Source organism: Felis catus, chromosome A1, assembly GCF_018350175.1.
Source record: "Felis catus isolate Fca126 chromosome A1, F.catus_Fca126_mat1.0, whole genome shotgun sequence".
NCBI lineage: Eukaryota > Metazoa > Chordata > Mammalia > Carnivora > Felidae > Felis > Felis catus.
Genome location: NC_058368.1, coordinates 211,337,631 through 211,358,816, shown reverse-complemented (window position 1 = coordinate 211,358,816; position 21,186 = coordinate 211,337,631). Strand labels below are relative to the sequence as shown.

At 41.3% G+C, this 21,186-nt stretch overlaps 1 protein-coding gene across 2 annotated transcripts in view; it reads left to right on the top strand.

The window, feature by feature from the left end:
- The window catches only part of DNAJC21 (DnaJ heat shock protein family (Hsp40) member C21), a 32,636-nt gene extending 17,882 nt beyond the window's left edge, over window positions 1–14,754 (top strand). The window contains exons 8-13 of one of the 2 annotated variants that reach the window (XR_002736045.2): window positions 134–292; window positions 721–763; window positions 4,449–4,621; window positions 9,864–9,939; window positions 10,672–11,067; window positions 14,148–14,754. Coding sequence is in view for 1 of the 2 variants with exons in the window: in XM_023239071.2 (XP_023094839.1) it covers window positions 134–292; window positions 721–763; window positions 4,449–4,621; window positions 9,864–9,939; window positions 10,672–10,836 (616 nt within the window). In the remaining variant the exon portion in view is untranslated. Of the gene's footprint in view, window positions 1–133; window positions 293–720; window positions 764–4,448; window positions 4,622–9,863; window positions 9,940–10,671; window positions 11,155–14,147 lie in introns of those variants that run through there. The other variant, XM_023239071.2, reaches the window with a different exon arrangement.
- The last annotated feature ends 6,432 nt before the right edge of the window (window positions 14,755–21,186 follow it).

Genomic DNA, 21,186 nt, shown 5'->3' with positions numbered 1-21,186 from the left:
GGTTCTCTCTCTGGTATCACCAATAGTTTACTTACTTGGAAAAATAAATTTTAACGTGGTTGCACGTATTCAGCCACATATTTGGGCACATGTGACTTCTCTTGCAGTTACTTACAACAGATTGTTATTTCAGCATGAGGAATCATGAAAAATCAAAGAAGCATCGGGAAATGGTTGCCTTGTTAAAACAACAGTTGGAGGAGGAGGAAGAAAATTTCTCAGGACCTCAAACTGATGAAAATCCGTTGAATGCCAATTCTGAAGACGATCTAGAAGATGCACCAAAACAAAAGTACTTCTAAAAATGTTATTAAACATACTTATAATGTTAGAGATGAGATTGCACTTAAATGCTGTCTTATCTGAAAGAAGTTATTCTGTTATGCTAGTATTTTCCACATGTTTTTCTACTTAAGGGAACTTACAAAATTGAAATGGGTAAAGCATGATGTCAAGAATAGTTTATATAGAATTTTTTTGACTGTTAAAAGCAGTTTTATACCTAGGTAATTGACATGTTAATTACTGTCAGTGGAACCACTGTTACAATTTTCTAAAATGATAATGTGAATGTTTTCTTTTTAATATCTTATAGTATTAAATACTTTTAGTATTTTACTTCTCTCTGTATCAGTAGTGTTGTAGTATTTTTTTTTTTTCTCATTTAGCAGGTAGTCACAGAGTTAAGTATTTGACGTTTTGATTCATATTTGTTCACAGGCTTTCTAAAAAACAGAAGAAAAAGAAACAGAAACCAGCACAGGTATGTTGAAAAGTTTTATTGAATATCAAATTTAAAGATAGAGTGCTTTTGTTTACTCAGTAGAGTCTGCTTTCAGGAGAGGGACTTTCAGTATAATTTTGTTGGTTATAAAATGAATTGAAGGGAATTGAAAATATTTTCTTTTGTCATCCCTTTTTCTCCATTAATATGCATGTAGCTAATTTACTTAATTTCTGTGTCAGTGTGTTTTAAAATTTGTCAAGTGGAATTAATTCCCTAATAGTAATTAGCTGAGTGATCATATTTAAAAAATATTGGGATGTGTGATGACTGGGTTTTTAGATGAGGACAACAATTAAAACCAGAAATATGTGAAAATCTGAGGTTTGGTTATTGTATATCTAAGTTTCTTTTTCCGACAACATAAGTGAAATTTTGTAAAAGGAATATTTGGTTAGACGTAATGATTGTGATTCTTGAAAAAATGTTTCTTAATATTATTCAGAAATTTAAATCATTTAAATATTTCACACTGACATCTAAATCCAATCTCTCTTATGAATATTTTTAAATTGTGGCACCTGAGTGGCTTAGTCGGTTAAGTGTCAGACTCTTGATTTTGGCTCAGATCATAATCTCAGGGTCATGAGATTGAGCCCTGCATTGGGCTTGGAGCTGACAGAGTAGAGCCTGCTTGGGATATTCTTTGTCCCTCTCTGCCCCTTCCCCACTCTTGCTTTCAGATAAACATTTTTAAAATATTTTAAAATAAAAGGTTATTATGTTGTTACATATGCGTAACAGTCCTAGGGATGTATAAAAAGGGGGCTTGTCCATTTTACTAAGGATACTTGGTGGGTCTAAAGGGAATAGAATTGATTCCTATGCTATTTTAATATAATCTAATTCTGTTTATATTAGGTTTTAAATGTTATAGTTCTTTTTGAAAACTGAAAATATTTTCTAATATGTATTTTTTAAATGTTTATTTTGAGAGAGAGAGCATGCATGAGTGTAAGCGGGGGAGGGGCAGAGAGAGGATCCCAAGCAGGCTCTGCACTGGCAGTGCAGAGCCCGATGTGGGGCTTAAACTCAATAACTGTGAGATCATGACTTGAGCCCAAATCAAAAGTCAAATGCTTAACCACCTGAGCCACCCAGGCGCCCCAAAAGCTGAAAATATTTTTAAGAAAACTTAGTTAACACATTAATAATTTTTCATAAAACTTTAGATTTGGCTTATCTATTTAAATGGTAATATGTTTGAAAATTTTTGTTTTATGTTCCAAAAATGATATGTGACGTGAATTAATCACTGTTAAAATTTGTGACTTGGAACTTTTGCTTCAATTATAAAACCACATAGCAAGTTGTATGTTCCTTCATAAAATGACTCATCTTCCACCCAAAGATTACAGTTATTAGAACACTTCCTCTGGCCTTTGTGTGTGCCAAAACTACTAGAATAAGGACAAAACGAGGGATTTATACCTAAGCCAAACCTACCTTGTCTTGAATCATGAAGGCTAAGTCCTATAGATTGCCGTAATAGACACACGTATCTTTATATTCTTATCAATGGAAATGCTTTGTTTACTACCCCATTTTTCCTTTCCAAAGCTGTGTTTCTTTATACTAATACCTCGTGTTGATTTCTCATTCTATCGGGAAGAAAGCCCCAGTTCAGACCCAGTTTTATGTAGTATTTTTCCTGATGTTTTCTCAGTTCTTTCTGATGGGAGGGTAGCACAGAGACATGAACTGGTAGATTGAAGAGCAGGAGGCAGCAAATACAGAGAATCAGGAGGCGTCAGACTGGAAAAGTTTTCTGTATGGTCAGAAAAAGAAAACAGCATGAGCCAACAAGATTGTGAAAGAAAACCCAGAAAACTGAGATTGAATGTGAACAAATGGCCCTGGCTGGCAGAAAGGAGGAATCCAAGTAACTTTTGAACACAGTACTCTGACACCCTCCATGAGACACGTTCTAAAGACAAAATTAACTACAAGATAAAAAAATCTTGAACTCTACTTAGTAGACATTTTGGTAGTAATATTATTACTAGAAATGTGTGACCTGAGTCTAATCATGAGGAAACAGGCAAAGCCAAACTGTGGGAACAAAGCAGCCATCCAATTGTCAATATCATGAAAGACCAAAAAAGAAAAGAAAAGAAAAAAGTAGGGCTCTGGTTCTAGAGTAAAGGAGATTAAAGAGATATGACAACTAAGCACAACGTGTGGTCCTTGACTCTAGCCCCTGTTGGGGCTTACAAGGAAAGGACATTATTGGGTTGTGAATATGGCTTATGTAGCAGATACCATCAGTGCTAAGGTCTTCAGTATGAAGAGGGTAGTGTGGAAATGTAGGAGCATGTTTTTGTTCTTACAAGATACATGGTGAAGTGTCATGATATCCGCCTGCAACTTACTTTCATAGTTCTGGGGTGGGGGAAAGTGTGTGTTCAGAGACCCACAGGAAAGGATAGGGGAGAGCAAATGTGGCAAAATGTTGCCTCAAACCAGAACAACAAAAAAACACAGTTGCAGGGGTGCCTGGGTGGCTCAGTCAAGTTAAGGGTCAGACTCTTGATTTCAGCTCAGGTCATGATCCCACTGTTTGTGACATGGAGCCCCACATGGGACTGTGCTGTCAGTGCCGGGCCTGCTTAGGATTTTCTCTCTCTCCCTGTTTCTCTCTGCCTCTCCCGCGATTGTGCGCACTCTCTCTCTCTTTCTCTCTCTGTCTCAGTCAAGAATAAAGAAAAAACAAAGCACAGTTGCACTTAGTGAGGATATCTTTGCCAAGTTTTGTCTTTTTTTATAATGCTTATTTTGTTTTTTTCTCTTCTCTCTTTTATAACTATAAAAGTAATAGTTGGGGCACCTGGGTGGCTCAGTCGGTTAAGTGTCTGACTCTTGATTTTGGCTCAGGTCATGATCTCACAGTCATGAGATCAAGCCCTACATGGGGCTTTGCTGGGTGTGGAGCCTGCTTAGTATTCTGTCTTCCTTTGCCCTTTCCCCACTTGCTTGTTCTCTCTGTCTCTCTCTCAAAAAAGTAATAGTTGCTCATTGCAGATCATCTGGATACCAGAAAACGATAAATATCATCCCTAATTCTGCCTATAGATATTACTTACTATTGAATTAAATTATAACCAGACATTATATACAATTTTCTCTTTTACATTTTTGCTAATAGGTTGTATTTTTCTACAAAATTGAATTGGTAACTTTGCAAATGTGATTTTTTAAGAGCTTCATCATTCCCTTCATATATTCAACCATTCACTTAATGAACATATGGATTGTTTCCAGTTTTTCCCTAGTTTAATATTGCTGTAATGACCATTCATGTTTTTTGTGTTGGTTTTTTTTTTTTTTTTTAAGTTTATTTATTTATTTTGAGAGAGCACGAGCTGGGGAGGGGCAGAGAGAGAGGGAGAGAGAGAGAATCCCAGGCAGGCTCAGCACTGTCGGTTCAATCCCACGAACCATGAGATCATGACCTGAGCTGAAATCAAGAGTCAGATGCTCAACCGACTGAGCAACCCCAGCATCATTCATCCCTAATGTTTTAAATTGCTAGCTGTTTCTCCTTTTTATTTCCTGAAGATATGCTCCTCCAGAGTGCACAGGACCTTATAATTGATTATAACTGGCAACATAAGAAGCTGGGATTATTATTTATTTTGTAATGCATATATGTTTTACGACCTAGAATTATGATGATAATTTCAATGAAAATGGAACTGGAGAAGGAGTAAAGGTTGAGTCAGAAGATACCAACTTAAATCAAGACCATGCCAAAGAATTCGAATGTAGTCCCCAAGAAAACATCAGTGCCACTGAGACTGTTGAACGATGTGATGACCCTAAAAGTGAAGCTAAAAAGTAAGTCAAGTTGATGGTGTTTTCTAATTAACGTTGGTGGTAAGAATGCCTTCTCATAGATCAGATAACATCCCGCCTGCAATTACGAAGTAGATCATGTATATCCGTGACTTCCACGTTACCCAGACAGACAGGTGCAGCATGTGGGAAAGAGGATACTGGAGGAATGGGTTAACGGACATTTCAGCAATATGGCCCAAATCAGAAAGTCGCTTTGATCCAGCTTTCATCCTGTTGAGGTCTTATTTTGTCCCGAATCTGTAATCCTTGGCACTCAAGTGAGAACAAGGCTCCTGATGAGGCCGCACCCTGCTTGCCTGCAGCATCGCTGACTGTGTCTTCATGCTCACGGTGGTCCTCCTGAGTCTGGCCCCACGGTGCAGGTCATTAGGATTTATACCGCAGCCTGGGGCCTTCCTGCTGGAAGGAGCCCTGGAATTTTGGTGCTGCACAAGGTCTTAGTGGTTGCCAGAGGAAGGTTCTTCTCAAGGGAGATAGCATTCCTTGTCCTCCCCTTCCTGCCTTGTCTTTCTTCTCTCCATCCTCTGTTCCTCTAGAGCAGAGAATTAATTTCTTACTCCTTAAGGAAAGATCTGAACAGTAAGTAGCCTCAGGTCCCTGTCTAGGACCATGAGAAAGGGTTCAATTGACCCAGTAAAGTGGGAGTCTGAGTTGCAAATGCTGAACACCAGGGCAGCAGCGAAGGGGCGGTGAGTGCACTTGGGGGTTTAGGAATTCAGGGGGCGTCAGTGAGGGACACAGGACAGAGGCCTGGGCTAGGGCTGTAGCTGTAGGGAAAGGAAGGAGAGGAACCACACAAACCGGTAAAGTGTTTCAGCTGTGTTTCAACTGATTTAAGTAAATTCGTTAATGTTTGTGTCAACTTTTCACATGTTTTTTTTAATTAATTTTTTAAATTTAAATCCAACTTACTTAACATATAGTGTAATAAGGATTTCAAGAATAGAATTTAGTGGTTCATCACTTACCTATAATACCCAGTGCTCATCCCAGCACGTGCCCTCCTTAATGCCCTTCACCCATTTAACCCATCTCCCCATCCAACACCCCTCCAGCAACCCTCAGTTTGTTCTTTGCATTTAAGTCTCTTATGATCTGTCTCTTCCCTTCCCGTGTTCATCTGTTTTGTTTCTTAAATTCCACATGTGAATGAAATCATGTGATATTTGTCTTTTCTCTAATTTTGCTTAGCATCATACACTCTAATTCCATCCACATTGCTGCCAATGGCAAGATTTCCTTTTTTTTTTTTTTTTTTGATTGCCAAGTAGTATTCCATTGTATAGTATATACACCACATCTTTATTCATCAGTTGATGGACATTTGGGATCTTTCCGTACTTTGGCTGTTGTCAATAATGCTGCTATAAACATTGTGGTACATGTGCCCCTTTGAATCAGCACTCCTATATCCTTTGGATATGTACCTAGTAGTGCAATTGCTGGGTTGTAGGGTAGTTCTATTTTTAATTTTTTGAGGAACCTCCACACTGTTTCCAGAGTGGCTGTACCAGGTTGGATTCCCACCAGCAGTGCAAAAGGGTTCCTCTTTCTACACATCCTCACCAACATCTGTTGTTGCCTGAGTTGTTAAATGTTAGCCATTTTAACAGATGTGAAGTGCTATGTCATTGTGGTTTTAATTTGTATTTTCCTGATGATGAGTGATGTTGAGCATTTTTTCATGTGTCCGTTAGTCATCTGGATGTCTTCTTTGGAAAAGTGTCTATTCATGTCTTTTGCCCATTTCTTCACTGAATTATTTGATTTTGAGGTGTTGAGTTTGGTAAGTTCTTTATAGATTTTGGATCCTAACCCTTTATCTGATAAGTCATTTGCAAATATCTTCTTCCATTCCATCGATGCCTTTTAGTTTTGCTGTTTTCTTTTGCTGTGCAGGAGCTTTTAAGCTTGATGAGATCCCAGTAGTTCATTTTTGATTTTGTTTCTCTTGCCTCTGGAGACGTGTTGAGTAAGAAGTTGCTGGAGCGCCTGGGTCGCTCAGTCGGTTAAGAAGTTGCTGAGGCCAAGGTCAAAGAGGTTGTTGCCTGGTTTCTTCTCTAGGATATAGATGGCTTCCTTCGTACATATAGCTCTTTCATCCGTTTTGAGTTTATTTTTGTGTATGGTGTAAGTGGTCCAGGTTCATTGTCTTGCACGTCGCTGTCCAGTTTTCCCAACACCATTTGCCGAAGAGATTGTCGTTTTTCCATTGGATTTTCTTTCCTGCTTTGTCAAAGATTGGTTGGCCATACATCTGTGGGTCCATTTCTGGGTTCTCTATTCTGTTCCATTGATCTATGTGTCTGTTTTTGTGCCAGTACCATGCTGTCTTGATGATTACAGCTTTGTAATACAGCTTGAAGTCTGGAATTGTGATACCTCCTGCTTTTTTTTTTTTTTTTTTTTTTTCCTTCAGGATTGCTTTGGCTATTCAGGGTCTTCTCTCGTTCCATTCAAATTTTAGGATTGTTCTAGCTCTGTGAAGAATGCTGGTGTTATTTTGGTTGGGATTGCATTGAATATGTAGATTGTTTTGGGTAGTATCAACATTTTAACAGTACTTTTTCTTCCATTCCATGAGTGTGGAATGTTTTTCCATATTTTTGTGTTGTCTTCAATTTCTTTCATAAGATTTCTATTGTTTTCAGTGTATGGATTTTTCACCTCTTTGTTTAGGTTTATTCATAGGTATTTTATGGTTTTGGGTGCAATTGTAAATGGGATCAATTCCTTGACTTCTCTTTCTGCTGCTTCATTCTTGGTGTATAGAAATGCAACCAATTTCTGTACATTGATTTTATATCCTGTGACTTTGCTGAATTCATGGATCAGTTCTGGAAGTTTGTGGGTGGAGTCTTTTGAGTGTTTCACACAGAGTATCATATCATCTGTGAAGAGTAAATTAAAAGTTTGACTTCCTTCTTACTGATTTGGATGCCTTTTGTTTCTTTGTTGTCTGATTGCTGAGGCCAGGACTTCCAACACTATGTTAAACAACAGTGGCAAGAGCGGACATCCCTGTCGTGTTCCTAACCTTAGAGGGAAAGCTCTCATTTTTTCCCCATTGAGGCTGTTATTAGCAGGTGGTTCTTACCCTTTCTTTTGATGTGATGTATCACATTGATTTGCGGATGTTGAACCAGCCCTGCATCCCAAGAATAAATCCTACTTGATTGTGGTGAATGATTCTTTTAATGTATTATTGGATCCAATTTGCTAGTGTCTTGGGACTTTTTGCATCCATGTTCATAAGGGAAATTGGTCTGTAGCTTTCCTTTTGAGTACGCTCTTTGAAGCTTCTGGGTGAAGCTGCTCTGCTTCGTCAATCCTTGCCATTGTGGCATCCATTCAAGATTATAGCATTTTGATTATAACATTTTAAATTCTGGCCTGACTAGATTTTATTTCTTTTATCTCCACAGAAAGGGATTCTCTGGTGTCTTCTATGCGGTTTTCAACTTCAGCTAGTATTCTTATTATCGTGGTTCTAAATTCTAGTTCAGACATCTTGCTTATTAACTGCATTAAGTCCCTGGCTGTCGTTTCTTCCTGTTCTTTCTTTTGGGGTGAATTCCTTCATCTTGTCATTTTGGAGGAAGAAAAAAAATTAATAAAATAAAACATTGAAATTGAAAAATTTAAAAACAAGAAAAATAAAGGGAAGCTAGATCCTTAGGTGTGTTTCAGTCTGCATGTTGAAAGAAGCTTGATAAAATAGGGAAAAAGGGGAAAGGAAAAAAAATGTAAGAAAAAGTTTGGAAATTAAAATATAATAAAGAAAATGAAGTAGAATAATAAATTTAAGAAAATAAAGTAAAAAAAAATTGAAATAAAATTTTCTCTTTCGGTATCCAAGAAAGAGAAAGAAAAGAAAGGAAAAAACACAGAATTTAAGCAAAAATAGAAGCAAAGAAAACAAATAAATGAACAAGCAAACAAAATGAAACCCGAATGAAGTTACATTTAGTTTCCCCTAGAACTGAAACTATGAAACCTTCTAATAGCCTGTACACTAAGCAGGGTCTTGCTGAGGAATGGCCAGGTGCTGGCTTGTCCCAGAAAACGTTCATGTGATGGCACAGCAGCAGAAGTTCAGAGGTTGTGGCAAATCACAAGACACAGCAAGCACCAGGTTTCACTGTACTCTGCATCTTTGTGCCAATACCAGCAAATATGGCTGCTCTCTGGGGTCTGCTGGGACCTTTGCCTGTGTGGAGGCCGTATGCCCTCTACCAAATGCTCTCTAAGCAGGGGACCCGCTTCTCCCTGTATGGGACAGAGACCCCTGAGACCTTGCTGCCTGCTCCTGGGGATTCACCCTGCTTCCTCACCTGAGCACTGCCAGGTACTGAGCTCTGGAACTTCAGACTCTGTGCTCCACTGTTTATAGAATTCTAATGGTATTGAAACCCCCTTCTTTCTTCCCATCAGTAATTTTGGGGAACAGATTTCCTGTTCAGTCCTCTGCGAGTGTTCTCACTCTCTCTTTCTCTCCAGCTGCTTCTGGGGGAGTGCTTTTTTTGCACGATACTGCTGTGCCACACTCTCCCCCTTTCTGTCCTTTCTCTGCAGAAACGGCTCCCTACGCTCCATGGCTTTTCTCTCCCCCAATTCATGTCTCCGCAATGCATACCTGCCTAATTCTGTGGCTCACGTTACTGTTGTGTTAATCCTCAGATCCGTTTCCTAGTTGTTCAAAATGGTTTGTTGCTGATCTAGTTTTTTGTTTTTGGGGATGAGACAAGCTCAGGATCTACATACTACTCTACCATCTTAACTCCCTCCTCAAATTTGACATCACATGTGATCTCTAAATTTGTTCTTTAAAGCAGTTCATTTGAGATGTGAAAATTAATTAGGTTGGCCATAAAAATTAGTGAATTAGCCCTTAAAGTGCATGTCACTCTTTTGAATCTTCTTGGGAGCAAGGTAGCAATTAAAAGGGATACGTTATTGGGGCGCCTGGGTGGCTCAGTCGGTTGAGTGTCCGACTTCGGCTCAGGTCATGATCTCACGGTCCGTGAGTTCGAGCCCCACATCGGGCTCTGTGCTGACAGCTCAGAGCCTGGAGCCTGTTTTGGATTCTGTGTCTCCCTCTCTCTCTCTGACCTTTCCCTGTTCATGCTCTCTCTCTCTGTCTCAAAAATAAATAAACATTAAAAAAAAAAGGGGATATGTTATTATTAGATTCTACAGAATTCTTTAATTTATTTTCCAGTGCTCCTAAACCCAAAGGAAAGAAAGCCAAAGATATGAAGAAATCTGTCAAAGTACCTGCTGAACAACAGGCAGTGGTAGGTCAAAGTCATATTGACATGTTTTCAGTAGACCTTGTTTAAGTAATCTAAATTCTTTTTTTTTTTTAATTTTTTTTTTTCAACGTTTATTTATTTTTGGGACAGAGAGAGACAGAGCATGAACGGGGGAGGGGCAGAGAGAGAGGGAGACACAGAATCGGAAGCAGGCTCCAGGCTCTGAGCCATCAGCCCAGAGCCTGACGCGGGGCTCGAACCCACAGACCGTGAGATTGTGACCTGGCTGAAGTCGGACGCTTAACCGACTGCGAGTAATCTAAATTCTTAATTCTAATTCTAAAGACATAAGTATTTGGTGAACCCTTCTGCACCTACTGTATATATAGGTGTGAGTCCATCAACAGTTTTTCTTGGTGGATGTAGAATGTATAGATAGATGTGTCATTGTTTTTCTTTAAAAAGCACATTGGAAATACCAAACTGTACTAAAACAGTTACTGTTCTGTTTTCCATTACTTTGAAATCTAAAACCTTGATCTGGTCCATATGGTACATGCTATTGAATGTCTCAGGACTCTTAAAGTTGATGGTGCTGGCTGATGGGACTTAATTTCTAAGAACAGCTGCCTCTTTGGAAGCCTGTCTTGATGGCTGTCATTTTGATAAAAGTTCTTTATTTTGAATTATTTGAAATTTAATCTCAACGTGAAAACATAAATCACTGCACTCAGGTAATAACACTTTAATTGATGTATTTTTTTCTCCCTTCAGAGTGATGTTCTTATCAGCTGTACAACCTGCCATAGTGAATTTCCATCCCGGAATAAACTTTTTGACCATCTGAAGGCCACAGGTCATGCGAGAGCACCTTCATCATGTTCTTTAAACAGTGTAACAAGTAGTCGAAGCAAGAAAGAGAAACGTAAAAACAGATAGAAATTCTGTCAACACTTTTTCTTTTTGATTGTTTCTAGATTTTAAAACCAAAAACTGAACTGAAATCATCTAAACAGTTAAAATTTCAGTGATCTGCAATTTATTGCATTGTGGAAGATTATTTTTTATCTTGTAAAAACATTTTTTCGTTTAATATATATATTTTTAAACATTTCATTAATGGTTGAATTCTACTTTGCCATCTGAATTGACTTGAATGTCTCAAAACAGGTAAATATTGTAAAGTATGCATTCTTGATTTCTCTTGGCTCATGTGAACAGAAATGTACAGGGAGAATTAAATTATTTTAACACATACAGATGCTCCTTTCTGTTTTGTTTTGGGAATTCACATAGTATTTTCACATGATTCAATGCTTTTGTATTGTTATACTTCATGATCTGTCAAAGACTCAGATTGTTTTAAAATCATCGTAGAGTTTTTCTTCCCACTTGATAACATGACTCCAGTTCTGACTTTCAAATTATTTCTAAATAATCTATTGTTGATTACTGTATTTTTTTCTTCAAGGACAGTGATAGGTAGAAACAAATTGAGCATACATAGTTATATTTCAAGACTAATACCTCTTCAAGGTGTCACTGTTGATTTTGAGATTTTATAGGTAATTATCAGTAAGGTAGATCTTTGGTGTTTTGCTCTGATTTAAATTGTGGAGGTGGAAGCAAATTAATGAAGATGTTGCTTCTTCTTTGACACAGTGACAGCCATTGAAGCATTATGGATCAAGGTGGTGGATGTTCAGATTTTATACCAACTTTTTAAAAAAGGATATTCTGCCTTGGGGTTTGTTTTTTCACTATTTTCAAAAGTTTTTAATTTTGTTTTTTTCATCATTTAATGGAAGACACTTTTTAATAAAAGTTTTTTCATAGGGCTGATATTTATGCCATGAATTCTATAGCAAAGATGAATATTGACTCAAAGGAAATCTGGAGAATTGTTGAAAGTGAGTGTGGTCAAGTATACGGACCAGTAATGAGCCAGATTTTAGGATGAGGATGGATTAAGTAGGCAGTTCTTCTAATTGGCCTTGAGAGTAACTCTGAACTCACTAGCTTAAAATATATACTTTCTGTTTAGCGAAGTTCTCTCCTTATGTCCTTGAATCCTCACATGAAGGAATCTCCAATTATGCATGAGCTCTAGAACCTGAGTCTCCGATGGCAAGGACTTTCCTGAAAGTCTCATGGGATAGTATTGAGCTCAATCATTCTGTGTGCTTGACTTGAAAATACGCATTTGTATTTTAATTTTTAATTGTTTCCTTCTTCATTTAGAGACATAAGTAGATTCTCTTTATCTTTTTTCCTTTTTGTTTCTAACTTCTATCACTAACTTCTCCTAATTGATGTTTCTTGTCCTCTTCTTGTCCCTTCAGGGAGAATAGCAGCCAGGTCAGAGGGCTCTTCCTTCCAGGCTTGATCTGAAAACATGCCCCCCTCCTCTAACAGAACGAGGTGGATTGGCTGTAATTATGAATAGGAATATTGATGAGCAGGAGGACATACTGATCGCACGTACACTAAAAATGTGAAGTCCTCTTGAAATGCCCTATAAATGCCCTTCAGACTTCCCTTGCTTTCACTTGTAACCGCCATGCAGGTGTTCGGTTTCTGCTTCATGTGAGGGTTGGTAGGGCTTACTTGCCACTTTTATTCTGATTGGCAAAACTCAACCAGATTTTGAAGGGATCTTCATTAGCTGTGATTAAAAGTTAGAGCTCATTTGTAGTCCTATGCATGTAATGTTGACCAGTTGTTTAACTTCTCCCAATTTCTTTCTCCTCATCTCTAACAGTTCTTAGCATAGTATTGTCTCCATTTATCTTACAGGATTATTACAAAGGGCAGATAAGATAGTATTATGAAAGTGCTTTCTAAATACAAAAGCTTTATATAGAATGTTGAATTTAAATGCGTTAAATCTTTTTAAGTTAAATTTAGTTGAATTAAATGTGTATTAAGTTTTATGGGAATGTCCTTCCTATATACTAATCTACTTCTGAAGAGGAAAACAGCAACATGTATTATGCTGAAGGTAAAAGGTTATTTTTGGTGAATCATAGACATTCTATTTCATTTGTCTGAAGGAAAACAGAATAGTCTGAAATACACGAGCACGTACCTTACATTGATCTCATTAAAGGTCAGTGGTAACCATCACCTTGATTGAAAGAAGTTGAGGTATGGAAGATGGATGGAATGCGGGTTCTGTGAAGAGAGGGTTAGGGCAGATCCCATATTCTCTCCGTAATTCATTGAGTCGCACCAAAGCTGGGGTTCTCTAGAAAGCCCAGTGAGACTTTTTCTGTTTCAAAATAGGAGCAGTATCCTTACTTAGCAACAGTACACGATGGGAAAATAGAACTGCATCAAAATAAAAGCTCTTTGTAGAATGGTAGGCAGCACGAGTAAAAAGACAAGTCTCAGACTGGGAGAAGTTGTTTGCAATATGTATAAGTGACAGGATTAGTATCCAGAATACATGAAAAAGTCCCTCCTACAAATCAGTGAGCAAATGACAACCATGTATTAATTAATACCTCAGTTCTCAAACTTTTTTGGTCTCAAGACCTCTTCACACACTTAAAAATTGAGAACTCCACAGAGTGTGTGTGTGTTTAGGTTCTATCTATTGATACTTACTCTCCTAGAAATTAAAATAGAAGGGGTGCCTGGGTAGCTCAGTCGGTTAAGCGTCCGACTCTTGGTTTCGGCTCAGGTAATGGTCTCATGGTTTGTGAGTTCAAGCCCCACATCAGGCTCTGTGCTGATGGTGCAGAGCCTGCTTGGAATTCTCTCTCTCTCCCTCTCTCTCTGCCCCTCCTACTTTCTCTCTCTCTCTCAAAATAAATAAATAAACTTTAAAAAAAAGATTGTTTAAAAAAAATTAGAAGAATTTTTAAAGTATTAAAAATAGTACAGGTTATGAAATTACAGTTATGAAAAAGAACTTTCGAAGTTTAATGAGCGAAATTGGCTTAACATTTCTGAAAACTTCTTTGTCTAGCTTAATGAAAGACAGCCGGATTCTTAAATTGGTTTCTGCAGTCAGTCTGTTGCTCTGTGTTTGGTTAAAATATATGAAGAAAATGGAGCTTCACATGGGTCGGAAATTGGAAAAGGAAGGACCAATCCCCAGGGTCCTCACATGACAGCGAGACCACATTAGAAAAGTGAATAAAAATTTGAACAGAAAAAACTTGAATAGTTTAAAAATATGAAAAGATGATCATCATTACTGATAACCAGGGGACTATGACTTAATTTTTGTTTCATGCTTTCAGACCGGCAGAAGGCAAAAAGTCTCACAAGATCAAGATTGAATGTTAGGATGAAGAAATGAAAATTGATTTCTTCTGAAGTAAAAGTGATTCAGTTCGATGATGTCTGTGAAAGTTGAAGATATGGATAGCCTGTGACCCTTGGCTCTGTGACCCTGGGCACATAACTAGAGTCTCCCTTCTCAGAGTCCACGGAGGTGCAGTGTGGACTTCACCTGGGAACTCTCTCTGGAGTGCAGCTCTCAGGTTCCGCCCGGGACTTGCCGTGTGACCATCTGTTGTTAACAAGATTTCTCTTCCTTACCCTTCCTTACAAGATTCCTACCCTCCTTGAAGCTTGAGGAGCAGTACTCAGGGACCCTTGCGTGTGTGTACAGGGCACATTATTACTACATGGACGCTCACAGCTGAATTGTTTTAAAATACTTAAATGTCCATGAACAAGACAATGGGTAAACTGAGGCCTATTTATAAGTGGGCAAACAATTGAGCAGTTAAAATGAGGGAACTTGATCTGTAATATCAGTGGCTAGCTGTGGAAAAAATGTTGGGTGAGAATAAGCCGATCAGAAGATGAAACGTATGCCATTTATAAAGTTTTTAAAAATACTGTTGTTGTCTATGAAGAGAAAGTAGAGAAACCTCGCTGGGAAGCACTGATGAGAAAAGTAATCGCCTCCAGAAAAGAAGGGAGAGGAACGGAAGCAGGAGGTGCGGCAGCAGGAGGGACCTCATCTGAGTCCTTTTTTTCTCAGATCTGGAGGAAAATATTAGCATTTGTTATTTCTGGATGGTGGGTAGTGAGGGTTTGTTAAGCCGATTTTCATGAAATACTTCAAACAGAACTCTGAGTTAATGTTTCCCTTCTGGCCAGCAGAAAATACACCCTCACGAAAGGGGAGAGGAAGGGTTTAAGATCTCCATTTTACTCCTGGCATGTTTTGTAAGCACGTGGAAGAGGCTTTTACAGCCTCTCAGTCCCCTTCTTCCCTCAAACTCTGATATCCCGTTGGCACAAAGCCACCCAGCACATAACGATCATCGCCCCAGCCTCCCGACAGCTAGGTGTCAGTAAGTTCTGGCCAGTGATTTGAGCAACTCTTGGGACGTGCCCTTGAAGGCGTGGGATGTCTTCATACCTTCCTCTTGTGGGCTTACAGGAAGAGGTAGCAGCCGGAGCTCTAAGCCCAGTCTGGGACCACGAGTCCTTCCGGGGCAGAGCAACTAAAGCACAGGAGCTTGACGCCTCGGAGGGACTCTGCGAGCCCCAGACTACCTAACCTCTGCACCCCAGAGAAATCTCCCACGTTACAGAAGCCTCTGTTGTTTGGGGCTTTGGGTCACAGGTGACTCAAGCCCTGACTGATTCGGCATGTGCACGGTCACCTAAATGAGAAGTATGACTTCAACAGTGGCCAGGACATGGGCTCTTAACTCTGGAAGGGCTTAGATCAAATTCCAATGCCAGCATTAACTAGATGACCTTGGGCAAGTCAACTATTCAAACACTTTAAGCCTTTTTTTTTTTTTTTTTAATCCGTAAACTAGGGATAAGACCAACCTTGCAGGACTGTAAAGGTTAAAGCTTTAGGGGTGAGCACCACGCCTGCGCATCCTAGGCATTCAGTATCTGCTAACCATTACTTCTTTCCAGTGACCTCTTCTGCTTTAAGTTTTCTTGCTTTAGCATCACCTGGGTGGCTCGTTAAGCATCTGACTTTGGCTCAGGTCATGGTCTCATGGTTCGTGAGCTCAAGCCCCACATTGGGCTTTCTGCTGTCAGCAGAGAGCCTGCTTTGGATTCTCTGTTTCCCTCTCTCTCTGCTCCCCCCCCCCCCCAAGTAAATAAATATTTAAAAAAAATCGTTTTCTTGCTTTAACTGTTGTCTTTAATTTCTGAAATAGTCCAAACAATGAAGTGGTAATGTGGAGAGAAGTCCATGATTATATCGATCCTCTAGTGTATTAAAAAAGAAAAGTACTACTGTATATGTTAAAACTCTTTCTGGCCTAATGGGGAAAAAAATCTGTACAGGCTGAAGCTGACAATTTGCTATTTCAGTGCTGTTGTGTGACATCAGTGGAAACTGTCCTGAGGATCAGTGATTTAATTACGTTGGAAGGCTCAGCACATTTGTATACAGATAATTACTTTGCCATTAAAGCCACTCAGGGCCCCAACATCATGAATGTCCTTTCAGATACAGGGTGCCTTCTGAAAATAGAAAAGGCTCAAATTATCCTTTGCACTACAAATCATTTGGATGTCACTTAGAAAAAGCTTCTAACGATTTCTAAAATTGGAAAGATCCTCTTAGCATTTGGGTGACATGGTATCTATACATCTCTTCAAGTGCTTTTTTTTTTTTTTAACATTTTTAAATTTATTTTTGAGAGACAGAGATAGAGCATGAGCAGGAGAGGGGCAGAGAGGGAGACAGAATCCGAAGCAGGCTCCAGGCTCTGAGCCATCAGCACAGGGCCCGATGTGGGGCTCGAACTTACGGACCGCGAGATCGTGACCTGAGCCAAAGTCTGACGCTTAACTGACTGAGCCACCCAGGCTCCCCTCTCTTGAGGTACCTCTATTCAAAGTTAATAAGAACTCCTAGTTTTGTGAATCCAAAGGTAACCATATTCTCGGTGTGTCCTGAAGCGGAATTTCCAACAGAGTTGCCTGTCAGAAGTGCCAGAGGAGGATGCCTGTGGCGGGGCGCGGGAGCCACCCTGAGTGACAGCGGGGGCCTGGGCTGGGCCTCTCTACCTGCACTTCCAGAGGAGGCCAGAGCAAGCTGGCACCACTCCACCCGTCCCCACTCCGGGCTCACGCCAAAGCTCTGTTTCCCGGCAACCTAGTGCGGAGGACATCTCTGTCCTTCATTCCCGGAACTATCCTTCTGTTCCGATGTGCCGGGAGCAGGTAGGAAGCACTTGCTGAGTGTCTTAGTCCTGCGCTCGTGTTGCGGCCAAGACCGTCAGGGCCGATTTGGCCTATTTCTGTTGTGGAGCTTGACCTTCAGTTTTCAGTAAGGAGCAACGGTTTCTCAAACATTGATTCTGTGTTTGTTTGAAACGTGTGTGTTTGAACAACAGAATTATGAAATGCTGTTTGCGGAAGGTCCATAATACGAAAAGGAAGACAAATGTCCCCTGAGGTCCCACACATACCAACATCGTAATATATCCTCCCAAGACTATTTCTAAGCACGTAGAGATACTTAGGAAAAATAAACCAACTGAACTTGTCCCCTAGATACTGTTTTATAACTTCCCTTCTGCTTGTGCACATGCTCTATGTCAACTATTATATATCCTTATCACTTTCAAGACTGAATGATATATGATTATATATGGTTGATATAATTGATCATTTAGGTTTTAATTTTTTTTTAATGTTGATTTTTGAGAGAGAAAGAAAGAGTACGAGTAAGGGAGGGGCAGAGACCAAGGCAGACAGGATTGGAAGCAGGCTCCAGGCTTTGAGCAGTCAGCACAGAGCCCAAAACAGGGCTCGAACTCACAGAAGGCAAGATCATGACCGGAGCCACAGTCGGAGGCTTAACCGACTGAGCCACCCAGGTGCCCCAAGGGATTACCCACTTAAAGCGTTGATCAGCACTGCCCGATTGCCTTCTCCAAAAATTGAATCTGCCTATATTCTACTCGTAGTGCATGAGAGAATGAATAACTTTCGTCAATATGGCAAGGTCAAACCCTAAAACTGTCCACGATACATCTTCAACATAAACTGAGCCGAAAGAGTTGAAAATGTTTTGAGAGACATCATTTCCTTCTGTATATCAAATAGGCTTGTCTTTGCTTTCTGGATGCACCCACTATGACAGCCGCAGTTGGCCTTTGGGAACAGGGTGAGTGACACGGTGTGACCAGCAAACTGTGACAGGGCAGTATTGGACCCTCACAGCAGCCTCCCACCATGTTCACATCCAACACCAAATATTTAGGCCTCAGTGTAATTCCAGGATATCAACATGGATGATGAGATATTTGGGGTTTTTTTTTAATATTAAATATAATTTATTGTCAAATTGGTTTCCATACAACACCCAGTGCTCATCCCAACAGGTGCTCTCCTCAATGCCCATCACCCACTTTCCCCCTCCCCGCCACCCCCCATCAACCTTCAGTTTGTTCTCAGTATTTAAGAGTCTCTTAATGGTTTGCGGATGATGAGATATTTTGATCGTGTCCAGCTTTGATCTGTTTCTTCCTGGTCTTTCTTGGTTACCTTCCCTGAACAAAAAGCAAACCCACAGCAGCCAATGTTGAAAACGTCTTTTGAGGTCCTGGTGGTTTTGCTTTCATCAGTCTGTGCAAAGTGGAGCCGTCTCACTTCTCAGGAAGCTTTGCCGCCAAAGCAGCCGGAGATGCCCCCTGGGTCCTCCGGGGAGGGGCCAGGTGATCACAAAGTCCTCGCTCACTCAACAGCTGAAAAAAAGCTCGGTACTGCGTGCATCTGCTTTCTCCCCAGACACGAATTGTGTGTTGAAAAGGTAGCACAGATGAGGATTGCAAACCTCTGCAAGGAGTTTTGAGGAGAAATCCCCTCATGCAAGGTGGGGATGCCCAGCCGCAGCTACTTACTGGCTGAGATGAGTGTGTTCTGCAATCTGGTCACCCCGACAGAAGCTTGTGCGGCTGGAGAGACATGTCCATGGGGCTCTCCTCTCCACCCTCTGCAGGTACCGTTAACTCGGGCCCCCTTGGTTCCAGTGTTCAACACCCTCAGGCAGGATCTGGTGTCTGCCCCCAAATCCTGGAATCTCCCTCCTGGGTCCCTCCTTGTCCTGTTGCCCAGGGATCCCGCCCTCCTCGTTTCCTGGAGAACAGTGAGTAAATCCTCAGACATGGTGGCCATTTGAGAAGGCAGGTATGTGAGGAGACTTTTGAGGTACCTCAAAACCAAGAGGTAGGGATAGCTCTTCCCTCCACTTACGATCAGGGTGGAGGGTGGAGGTGTTAGATCCACGTGGGCTCAAATCTCAGCTCTAGAATTTCATTTACGAGGTTTGTTAACCATGGAACATTAGTTCAGAGCTTTGAGCCTGTTTCCTTTAGAGTAAAATAGAAGTGACTAATGTTACGTCATGGCTTAGTGCTTAAAACCATGAAATCTCAGGGCGCCTGGGTGGCTTCGTCGGTAAAGCCTCCAACTCTTCATTTCCGTTCGGGTCATGATCTCCTGGTTCTTGAGTTCGAGCCCTGCAACCGTCTCTGTGCTAGCAGCACGGAGCCTGCTTGGGATTCTCTCTCTCCTTCTCTCTGCCCCTCCTCCTGCTCTTACACACTCTCTCCCAAAATAAAGAAATAAACTAAAAGAACCTCATGAAATCTCATATACAAATGGCCTAGCAGAGTGCTTGGCAGAGATGCTTATTAAATCCTGGTTTCCATTCTGGTTCCCTTCCCCCTGCGGTGCCCTGAGGAGCATAGATTTACTCACCGATCAATGTTTCCCCAGATCTCCCTCAAAGCACGCGTTCTTCTCTGGATCTCGATTTCTTTGCCATTTTATGAGGAGGCAGAAGTGTGACCTGAGTTCTCTCGTCCTGGGGCCACTGCAAGGGGCAGTTACGGTGACCTCCAGCCCCGGGACTCCAGCTCGGCGTCCTTAGCGGCCCTGCGCGGGGGCTGAGCATCCCAGAAACATAGAAAACCGGGGCCCTCTCCTCCTGCTGGAGACTCAGAAGCCCTTTTGCTTTGGAAATATCCACCAACTCCCTGGGATCCTCAGCGAGAACAGGCATGTGCAAAAGCCAAGGAATGTCTCTTTTACTTTGACCCTCGCTGCCCTCGTGCCACTCTGTAATTCACTGCACTGCTCTCTACTGCGTGGAGGCCCGTGTGCTTCAGGGAACGTGGACTTGAATCCCAGCACTGCCTCTCACCCGCTGTGTGACCTTGAGTCAAGTACTTAAGCTCACTGTGCTCTAGCTTCTCCTCCTGTAAAACGAGGGTAATGGTATTTTATTACTTTCCTCTTCTGCTGTAATGAATGACCACAGACTTGGTGACTGCAAACGAGCCAAATTTCTTCTCTTACAGTTCTGGAAGCCAGAAGTCTGCAGGGGGTCTCATGGGTTGGGGTCAAGGCATCGATCGATCGGCAGGGCTGGTTCCTTCCGGAGGCCCCAAAGAAGTGTGCGTTTTCTGGCTTCTAGAGGCCGCCCGCGTTCTTGGCTCGTGGCCCCTACCATTTTCAGAGGCAGCAGCAGCAAGCTGTCACCCCCCGACTCTGATCTTCTTCTTCCACTTACAAGGACCCTTGTAATGACGGACCTGCCTGGATCACCCGGGATGATTTCCCACCTCAAGATCCTCGATCACCTCTGCAAAGTCCCTTTTCTCGTATGAGGAAACATATTCACGGGGCTCGGGGATGAGGATACAGATACCTTTGGGGCAGCAGGCGCGTTAGCTGCCTACCACAGGCACCTGACTCAAGGCGCGGTTGCAGAGACTGAGCCCATTGATAATGTCTGTGAGGCGGGAAGCCCCAGGCACTCAGCCCAAGCCCGACTGCCCTGGGCTGCTGAGTCTTGGGCTTCAACTAGACTGCAGACTCCTTGAGGGCAGGTAGGGGCTCTGTCCTCCTTTTCTGTCTTCCGTTGTACCGGACATAGTGCTGGAACCACAGGACCTGCTTCAGAAATACTTCCCGAACTGGATTCCAAGCAAATGCAGAGCACACATAGAGAAAGCGGAACGTGATAACAGTGCCCTGGCCACTCACTGTGCTACAGTCTGTGGAAGACGGATGGGCATCAGCAGAGCGTTTTCTGGATGTAGCACATGCTGAGTCCTCGTGTGGTTTCGCTCAAGGCTGTACTGATGGGATGATTCCTGTACGTACTCTTTTTCAGTAGAGCCGAGCTCGGCTGAGTTCACACAACACAAAACCATCTAAGAAGACTGCTCTGTTCTCCATCAGCAGAGCACAGACCCTCACTTGCCCTATATGCACGTGATGAGAAGTTGATCCATTAAAACCTGAATATCCAAGCCAGGAGCATTGTGCTAG